The sequence below is a fragment of the Octopus bimaculoides genome, chromosome 16, assembly GCF_001194135.2.
Source record: "Octopus bimaculoides isolate UCB-OBI-ISO-001 chromosome 16, ASM119413v2, whole genome shotgun sequence".
Taxonomy (NCBI): Eukaryota; Metazoa; Mollusca; class Cephalopoda; order Octopoda; family Octopodidae; genus Octopus; species Octopus bimaculoides.
Window position 1 is genome coordinate 48,575,500 of NC_068996.1, and position 11,186 is coordinate 48,586,685.

Below are 11,186 nucleotides of genomic sequence, written 5' to 3' on the forward strand. Positions count from 1 at the left end.
ATATATATTTAAATATAATAGTGTATGAAATATACATGGAGAGTAAATCAACATGTGGATTTCTTACATGCTAAAAATGGCAGTCAAAGCCCAGAACCACAAAAAAATCATTCTTACATTAAAACCTATTGTTTCTACACAAGCAAGACATTTCAGTGTGCATGTGTTTACTTTGTGTTTTCAGTACGTATTGTAGTGTCATATTTATACATTTTACAGCGACCTTACTGACGATTTACGGGTGACTAATTAATCAATTAATTAACTTATTAGTTGATTTATTTGTTCATTAATGGTGAAACTCATGGGTATAAGGTTAACTGAAATTTTTATTCACTCATGTACAAGCAACGTGCTTTAATGTAAGAATGTTCTTTTGTGGTTTGGGGCTTTGACTGCCATTTCTAGCATGTAAGAACTTCATATGGTGATTTTCTCTCTGTGTATGTTTCATATACTATTAGATTTTAAAATATTTATGTCTTCTGACTTTTATTATGCATGCTAATCACTGGTATAAATTATTTGATAATTTTTACCCTTAGCAATCTCAAGTATAATCAGCCGAAATTGCGAAGATAATCTGGTACTTGACTGAGGAAAGAAAACTTCGAATGACCCATCCTTGTTTTCATTGTATCGTCTATTTGGATGTTTTATTGTCCCATTTTTGTATCACATAACTGACCGGATGTTTTGCGTTCTTGTTACATTTTGTATTTTTTTATATATACATATACATACACACACACAAACACACACACACAAACACACACACACACACACATATGTACATATACACACTCACACACATACACACTCATCTAAATACACTCATACACACATACACACTCATCTAAATACACTCATAGACACATATCAATCAATTAAACTCCAGCATAAATGAATTTTCACAATTAATTTTCAAAATTTGTTTTTGTATTTACACAAGTACTTTCATGGACTTTGTAACGACCATCACTGAGCATTTTTATATAGCAACAGCTGCCTCTAGCTAAGTATATAGATAGCAACTAACTCTAGATGAATATTTAAATGAATTTTAGCTTAAAATACCTGGCAACAGAGATAACAACCAAATACTATCATTAAATAGCTAAAGAAAAATAACATTTACAGCATTACAGTAATATCTCGCCTTATTGCAGTTCACCTGTCGTGGTTCACCTGTCGTGGTTCACCTAACACGGCTCATTATTTAAGCTTACGACGATTCTTCTCGGGTGTTGTTTTGCATTTATGATAAAGTAAATATGTACAAATTATAATATAATATTATTAATATCAGGAAATCAATATTAGAAAATTTATCAGAAAGATATATACATGTGTAAAATAATTGTATTAAAAATATAAATATATATAAAAATATATGTAAATATGTATAAGTATAAATATATAATAATAATAATAATAATAATAATAATAATAATAATAATAATAATAATAATAATAATAATAATAAATATGACAGTTTAAAAGTTTTGAACTAAGTTTTAAAGCATCTTACAATCGTTTCGCAGAAGTGCTGTCCTAATAATGGAATCCTATATTGATAAGCATTTAGAGACAACTCTTCTGCTCTTTAGAGATATAAAATGTGAAATTTGTATAATTTATCAAATGGTAGTTTTTTTTTAAATATGAAGTAATATGATAAAATGGTGTTTGTTTGAAATTTAAATTAAAGATTAGAAATTACTGCTTTTGATTTTGGTAAGTACATTTTAGTATGAGAGTCTTTAATCCATATATACTCCCTTGGTTGGTCTTCTGTAGTAATCCATAATAATTATGTATAAAATCCATTATATTGTCCTGCATTCCAAATATATTTGGAATACAGGACAATATGATGGAATATATTTGGATATATTTGGAATACAGGACAAAATAATGGATTTTATACATAATTATTATGGATTACTACAGAAGAATTACCAAAGAGGCATATTTGAATTTCAAGATTCTCATACTAAAGTCTACTTACCAAAATCAGAAGCAGTAAATTTTAATTTATATTTCAAACAAACAACATTTTCCCATATTACTTCATAAACTTTTTTTAAAACTACCATTCATTAAATTATACAAATTTCACATTTTATATCTCTAAAGAGCAGAAGATTTATCTATAAATGCTTATCAATATAGGATTCCATTATTCTATATTATCTAAGTCTATGAACTATATTTGGAATACAGGATAATATAATGGATTTTTACACATAACTATTATGGATTATTACAGAAGGCCAACCAAGGAAGAATATATGGATTAATGTCTCATACTAAAGTGTACTTACCAAAATCAAAAGCAGTAATTTTAAATCTTTAATTTATATTTCAAACAAACACCATTTTATCATATTACTTCATATTTTTAAAAAACTACCATTCAATAAATTATACACAATTCAAAATTTATATCTCTGAAGAGCAGAACAGTTTTCTATAATGCTAATCAATATAGGATTCCATTATTTGGACAGCGAAACGATCGAAAGATGCTTGAAAATTTAATTCAAAAATTTTAAACTGTCATATTTATTATTATATATTTATACTTATACATATTTACATATATTTATACATATTTATATTTTTAATACAACAGTTATTCTACACACATACATCTTTCTGAAGAATTTTCTAATATTGATTTCCTGATATTAATAATAATATATATATATATATATTATATATAATCGCTCGTATTAAATACATGAATACTTTAATAGTATTAATACTTTGATACAATAGAGCACTCAATATAAATTCTGTATATAATATTCTCATTGAATATATTTAACTAGAGATTTATATAAAGTAAATATCTACAAATTATAATTAATAAAACATACAGTACTGTTTCTACTTCGCAGATTTTCACCAAAGGCAGGGGGTTTTGGAATATAACACTCATGATAGTTGAAGAATTACTGTACTCCTTTCTTTCTAGTGAATGTAATTTCCAAATTAAATTCAAATTCAATGCAGCATTCTTATCCATTCGAAACTGGTTTCAACTTCTCAATAAAACTCTTTTATTTTACTCTTCAAATAACTTCATTTGAGTTATAAAGCTTATAAAGTGGAAATCCTAAGAAATTTTTATTGCAGTATGTTTTTAAATGGGTACCTAGAGGAACATGTCAGACCTGAAGTACCATAATCTGCTGCTGGTGTATTTCTGTGTTCTGATAATAAATTTCCTTTCTGGTGAATATATATTTTTTCACAAGTCAAGCATTTAATACAGTACATTAGGTTTTTGCTCTGATGTTCATATTTACATGTGTTAATATTTGTCTTTCAGTTTTAGTGTTGATATAATGATCAACATGTATAAATTGACTTAGCACCAAAACATTTGTCATTGCTCTTAGATATCATGAAGTTTTTTGCTACTGTTGTTTAGATCAAATTTTTTCTTTGTCAACAATTGTTTTGAGTTTTTGTCATCTGCTTTGAACAAGCTGGTAATTAAATTCTTTAATTTATCACTTTGTTCGATAATTTGGTAACATTAAACGTATTACTGTTCTGTGAATTTTGGTTATTACAAGAAGCAGTACATCTTGCTTCTATGTTCTTTTTTGGTGGGGTGGGGGGTCACTCAGTGTTATTTCATGGACATTTGTTTTGCATAATCAATATCATTTTGTATAAGTAAGAGAAAGTATTTTTGCTTCTTTCTTTTATTTCTTTTATATGTTTCAGTAATGAAATATGAGTTGTAACCATGCTGGAGCACAAAGTAGAAATCTCTTGACTTCTGTGGGTCATTCTTCTCTAAAATTCCATCACCAACAATAAAATCTCCTGGCTAGACAGGATGCTACATTTTGCATATACTACGTGGTATAATTTGAAGTTCCAATATGTGCTTGTTTTTGGGGGTATTTTTTTATAATAATGCATATCTATTGTGATATTGGTGAAACTTTTAATTACCTTTTTGTTGAGAAGTGGTAATTTTGTAGCACTCATCTCTTTTATAAATATCAAGGCTTGCTATAAATTGTGCACATGGAAGCTGAAACATCTACAGATTTTGTCCAAATTAGTCTGAAAGAAAATTTTTCCAATGTGGCCTCAATATATCTCCCAAATTTAGTCACAGTTTTCCTTTACATTTTAATATAGTTTTTGTTCCAAGTTTCCCATTACTGGGGTTGCCTATTCTAGATCAAATTTGGTTCTCATGGCAGCATCTCTAATTTGTAGATAATTTTCCTCATTGAAAAAAAAATGTTTTGTTCTCAACAAAAAGACCAATACTATTTAATATAAAGTCTATGGTGAATCTACTCAGAATCACTGCACGTATTTTGGCACAATATTTGATTACTGTTATTCTTAAATCATGTGGAATATTCAAGTAGAGGCCTACTACATCGAAATCAACCAACAACAAATATGTTCCTGTTATTTTGGATAATTGCAACAAGAAATCAATGTCATGCCTAATAAAACTCTCTCAAACCACCTTGGTTTATAGCAATTTTACATATTCACCACCTACTTCTTTTACTGCATTATTAATTTCCTTGACCAATGTATTTTCTGTCAGCCATAAAAGTTGCCAGGCTTTAGTTCAATATTGATAAGGCAATCTTTTTCCTCAGCAGTAAATGAATTATGATGTTTTAAAACCAATTTTGCTCAGCTGCTTCACAATACAACGATGTATATTTGCAGGCATTTCTAAGTAAAAGGTTATATTTCCCAATTGATCCTCAGCTAAATATTGATAACATTCATCACTGATATGTCAAAAGCACCATTTTTAGAAGCATGGTTGGTGACTTTTGTTTCATCATTTCGGAGTTGTTAAAGGTGCAACCTTCTCTGATTTGATAATATTTTGTCTAACATAAGTGTTCTGCTTAATTTGGTGGTTTGGAAAGCATATCAATATATTGGTGTGGATGAATATTTCTTGTTTTTGGTGGGGTGTATTTTGATTCATTCCTAACCAGATATTCATCACACTCACTATTTTCATCGACAAAAATCTCAACCAATCATAGTTTATGACAAAATTTGTAGATATCCACCTCTAGTTCTTGATAGTTGTCTGTTGGAATAGTCATCATCATCATCATTTAACGTCTGTTTTCCATGCTAGCATGGGTTGGACGGTTTGACTGAAAACAGGTAAGCCGGGGATCTGCACCATATTTCTACAGCTGGATGCCTTTCCTAACACCAACCACTTCAAGTGTGTAGTGGGTGTTTTTCACATGCCACCAGCATGGGTGCCATTCATCTGACATTGACATCAGCCATGACTATGGTCTCACTTGGCTTGATTGGTCTACACAAGCATGGTATATCACCAAAGGTCTTAGTCATTGCCTCCATGAGGCCCAACACTCGAACATTGCTTTCCACATGCCACCAGCGTGGGTGCTAGTTAGACAGCATTGGCATCAGCCACGACTACAATTTCACTTGGCTTAACAGATCTTCACAAACACAGCATATCATCAAACGTTTGAAAGGTGCTTTTAATGAGCTAGTTATGTAATACTGGCATTGGCTACGACTACGATCTCACTTGGCTTGATGTGTCTTCTCAAACACGGCATATCACCAAGGGTCTCACTCACTTGTCATTGCCTCCATGAGGCCCAACACCCCACTTGGTCCCATATCTTCTTGAGTCTACCTTTTCCACAGGTTTTCTCTGCTGTTAGAGTGCAACACTTCTTCATACAGCTGTCCTCATCCATACACAACTCATGACCATCCCAGTGCAGTCGTCTCTCTTGCACTCCACATCTGATGCTTCTTATATCCAACTTTTCTCTCAGGATGCTTACACTTTGTTGTGCATGCACAGTGACATTACACATCCAGTGGAGCATACTAGCCTACACATGTCCTCTGCAGTTACAGCCCATGTTTCACTGCCATGTAGCATGGCTCTTCACACACAAGCACCATACAGTCTGCCCTTCATTCTGAGAGAGAGGTAGGAGCTCTCTAAACTTTGCCTAGTCTAATCATATTCTAGCAGTTATGCTCTCAGAGCATCCACCCCTACTACTGACCTGGTTACCTGGGTAATGGAAGCTATCGACTGCTTCTAGTTTTCCCCCCTGGAATGTGATGGAATCTATTTTCTATACATGGTTAGAGTCATAAATTTTAACTAACTAGGGATAATTATATGAAGAAGAATAGTTAATATCATATTAGTTAAAGACCAATATTGTTTTCTAAACAATTCTAGCTTTCCAAGCTAATCAGTGGTTATACTTTTATATTCACATACTGACCCATCCAACATTTCTGCTACTTTACCCTATATCTCTTTCTCACATTCACCTTGCACCTTGGCCACATATTTCTCTCTCTCTCTCTCTCCTTTCAAACGAGGAAGCCTATAAATAACCCCTTCAGCAAGACATCTGTTCCTGACCTTCTATCCTTATTTCTTATCCCTCAATTCTTTACCCCATTCAGTTGATGGATTTTGTCATGCTGGTACCTGGTGACCTTACCAGGGCTGGTGCTGTGAAAAATTACAGTGAAAAATTACTCAATAAACTCTCTAGAGTGGTTGGCATTAGGAAGGGCATCCATTTGTAGATACCATTACAAAGTAGACATTGGAACTTGGTACAGTGTCATGGGTTGGATGAATCGTCAATGCATGTAGAACCATTCAGTCCATGCCAGTATGAAAAAAAGAGACATTAAACAATGATGATGATGATAACGATGATGACAATAATGGTGGTGACGACAACGACGACAACAATGATGGTGGAGGTGATGACGATGGTGATGACGATTCCTTTAGCACTACTTAGGAAAATATGGTGGAGTCTGTTAAGCTGATACGGTAATAACAAAACTGAAACACCTCTGAAGTTGTTGCCCATACTTGGAAAGAAAACAAATTTATAGAAACAATATTTGTTACATATATGTATGTGTGTGTGTGTGTGTTTGTGTGTGTATGTGTGTTTGTGTGTGTTTGTCCCCCAACATCGCTTGACAACCGATGCTGGTATGTTTACGTTCCCTTAACTTAGCGGTTCGGCAAAAGAGACCGATAGAATAAGTACTAGGCTTACAAAGAATAAGTTTCTGGGGTCGATTTGCTCGACTAAAGACGGTGCTCCAGCATGGCCACAGTCAAAAGACTGAAACAAGTAAAAGAGTAAACAGTACATAATTAACACAGAGATAATGAGTTTAAGTTCACCTGCAAGTGAATTTTGATGTGTTTCTACTTAGAAATCTTTATTCTACATTGCAACAGTTTAGCTAAACAATACCAGAGATCACTTGAAAGCAACTTTAGCTTCAAGCCTGAATATAATAGATTTTGGCTTATTTTTACCATTGAATGTGGAATTCGACTTCTGCTTTTGGATCACATGTAATGGTTGCATATTGTATCCCATATTACATTAATCATGCACCTCATAAACTTTATCTAGGGGACTTCTTTTTTTTTCCTAAGCATACAATTTACATATAACAGATAAATCACCATCATCATCGTTATCCTCATCATCGTCATCATCATTATTGTCATCATCATCATCGTCATCATCATCATCATTTAGCGTCTGCTTTCCATGCTGGCATGGGTTGGACTGTTTGACTGAAACTGGTAAGCTGCTCCAGGTTCCAGTCTGATTTTGCATGGCTTCTACAGTTGGATGCTCTTCCTAATACCAACCACTCCAAGAGTACAATAGGTACTCTTTATGTGCCACTGGCACAGGTGCCACTTACATAGCACCAGCATTGGCCACGACTATTATTTCACTTGGCTTGACAGGTCTTCTCAAGCATTGGCATATCTTCAAAGGTCTCTGCCACTTGTCATTGCCTTTGAGGAAATAATAAAACTACTCACTGCATGAACTTGATCTTCAAGACCTCTCTTTATTGGAAGAATTAATGCCCTTAGAATCGTCCGGGCATCCTCATTGATGGCATGCTGCCTGATTTGTTGTGATAAACTTTCCAGAGCTTCTTCACGATGAGCATAACTTTTTGAGTAAGTTTTAGATACCTGAGGTCATAGCAGAAAATAATAGAATACAAATTTTTATTAGTAACAAAATAAGCACTGAGTATAATGCATCAATACAAAGCACAAAATTTGTGGTGTAAATGAGGAACAAGGAACAAAATTTTCTTTTATCCCTGCATTGGCTACCAGGTAAAATTATTATTGATTTTTACCCTTTATTTTTAATATTTGAATAAATTCACTCTATGATTGAAACTGCATTTACTGCGGTCTAGATCTTAACACACCACACGTGGGTATAAAAGAAAGATATGAATTATACTCAGCAGTATATTTTTACGAGTGTGGATAGATATTGGACATGCGATGACGCTGATCGCATGCATGTTTTTGAGATACTCATGGACTTATACGGAATACTATACCGATGAAAAACAGTAAGTAAAATTATTTTTTACTTTAAATTTGAAACGCATACATAGTTAACCAGCTTTATTGATTCTTTATTTTTCTTTTTCTTGTCTACAATAAAGTGTGTTATTCTCAGAGATTTTAAGGTAGTAAAAAGGACTTTAGCATCTATTTCTTTCAGTGCGTGGTGAGGCATAAAGCCAACCCCTTGTTATAATTATGTATATAATTATAAAATATTTTAAATATATATTTTTATATATATATATATATATATATATATGTATATATATATGACACTCTGTTGGTTATGATGATGAGGGTCCCAGCTGATGCGATCAATAGAACAGCTTGCTTGTGAAATTAACATGCAAGTGGCTGAGCACTCCACAGACACATGTTCTCAGGGAGATTCAGCATGAAACACAGAATGTAACAAAGCTGGCCCCTTTGAAATACATGTACAACTCTTCTTTGCCAGCTGAGTGGAATGGAGCAATATAAAATAAAGTGTCTTGCTCAAGTACTCAATGTCCTGCCAGGAATCGAACTCATGACCTAATGATTGTGAGGCAATTACCATAACCACTAAGCCACACACCTCCTTATAAGTACAGCAATTAAATCACTCTCAGAGTCAACATTAAAACAAAAGAAAAATTAAATGAACGCTTTAGAGTTACTGCTGCAACATGGAAACACAAACAGTGCAATGAGTGAGAGGTGTCAAGTGTGTTAAGAAAGCAAAACGTGTTCAATTATGATTAAACATAATAATCTTTTATAACAATAATTTGAAAGCAATTAAAACGATTGCCTGCAGATTATCAGATAATCGTTTTGCATGAAGTCAATGATTATAGTTATGGATATATTATGAGAATCTAGGTGCAAAAAGTGAAATTATTATAACGATTCTGATAATTATTATTTCAATGTTTTTCTTTTCTTTTTTTCTTTTTTTGTGAGTAAAACGATGTGAAGTGATTAAGGGTTGGGAAAGAGGAGTGACTGTGGCTTTTAATTTTAAACTAAAGCTAAAACCAGAAGTTTGTGTGTTTCTAATTTCTAATTAAATATTCTATCATAAAATAATAGCGTATAAATTAAGTTTGAGATTCAATTTAAAATGCTAAAAATGTGACAATTTGGTTATATTTAGTTACACGAAATAAGAAAACAAAACTACAACATGATACTTGCATTATAACGCAAATATAATTTATGTACTTTTTTATGACTTATTCTCTATATATATATATATATATAGTTTCTTTTTAACTGTTTTTGTTTTGTTTTTGTTTTGGTTTCTTACTTGATCATTTTTATATGAAATTGGAAATAAAAGAAAATATCATTACAAAACTGTAATGCAGGTGTAGATGTGGTCATGTGACTGGGAAGTTTAATTTGCAATGATATGGTTGGTTCTTGGTTTGATTCTAATCTGTGGTGAGGATGGTGGTGGTGGTGGTTGTTTTGGTAGTAGTGGTAGTAGTAGTAGTAGTAGTAGTAGTAGTAGTAGTAGTAGTAGTAGTAGTAGTTATGGTGTGGTGGCAGTAACAGCAGCAGTGGACATGGCGATGGCAGTGGTGGTGGTGGTGGTGGCAGCAATGGTGGTGATGGCCACTACAATGACCAGGAGGAGGACAAGGAAGATTGATAAGGGGGAAATGAGAGTATAAGGAGGATGGGCAGATGGGCTGATGGGAGAGGAGAAAAAGAAGAGGAGGGGAAAGATGATGAGGAGGAGGAGGAGTTGGGTGAGAATGTAGATGTCAACAGAAGGCACCTGTTCACAAGGTGCTGTACATTGTGACCAAAACTCTGAACCTTGCATAGAATTAAAGGTACTACCCAACCAACATGCAGGAGGTGGAGTACTGAAGTGGACCCCAACTGGGTATTTTTGTTTTTGTTATTGTTTTTATACGGTTACATATAATAAGCCAAGCCAACCAACAGAAGACCAAGGGGTAGACCTAGGGGTAGACCTAGGGGTAGACCTAGGGGTAGACCAAGGCTGGAATGGGTGGATAATATCCATAGTCTTAGTAGGTCATTCTTGGGAATCCAGTAGGAAAGTATAATGACAGTTGCATCTGATAGGACCCTATGGAGGAGGAGGTGCCTGAGGACTTTATCCCTACACATGGAAAGAGTCCGAAGGGTAGAAGAAGAATGGAATGGTTGGATAATATCCATAGTCTTAGTAGGTCATTCTTGGGAATCCATTTTGAAAGTGTAATGACAGTTGCTTCTGATAGGACCCTATGGAGAAGGAGGTGCCTGAGGACTCTATCCTTACAACTTCAGATAGGACCCTATGGAGAAGGAGGTGCCTGAGGACTCTATCCTTACAACTTCAGATAGGACCCTATAGAGGAGATACCTGAGAACTCTACAACCCATGACCCTCCCAGGAATAGTGGGTGGGTGCAGAAAAAATGGTTGAGTGATTGGATGACTTTACAATGATGCTGTTTGAAAATTTATCCAATAAAGTAAACAAAAATCTTCAGAAATTAAATATAACAAAAAAAAAAAGAAATGCAAATAAAATGAAATTCTTAAAAAACAAACGAAAAATACATATTTACCAAATGCATGCCAAATACATTGATAGCTGCTGAAGCTTCTCGCATTTCTTTCTCTGACAAAGGTTCGATATCATCTTTGCTTTCTAAAGTATATTACAACCAACAGAAAAAAATTTATTAAAAGCTCAAAAAAAAAAAAAAAAAAA

The 11,186-nt window shown here is 33.4% G+C and overlaps 1 protein-coding gene across 2 annotated transcripts in view; it reads right to left on the minus strand.

Annotated features, from left to right (window-relative positions):
- The window catches only part of LOC106870605 (centrosomal protein of 104 kDa), a 293,281-nt gene that overhangs the window by 128,709 nt on the left and 153,386 nt on the right, over positions 1-11,186 (minus strand). For both annotated transcript variants that reach the window (XM_052973736.1, XM_052973738.1), the window contains exons 14-15: positions 11,041-11,123; positions 7,910-8,068 (exon numbers count right to left, since the gene is read on the minus strand). In XM_052973736.1, the coding sequence (XP_052829696.1) occupies positions 7,910-8,068; positions 11,041-11,123 (242 nt within the window). The remainder of the gene's footprint in view (positions 1-7,909; positions 8,069-11,040; positions 11,124-11,186) is intronic.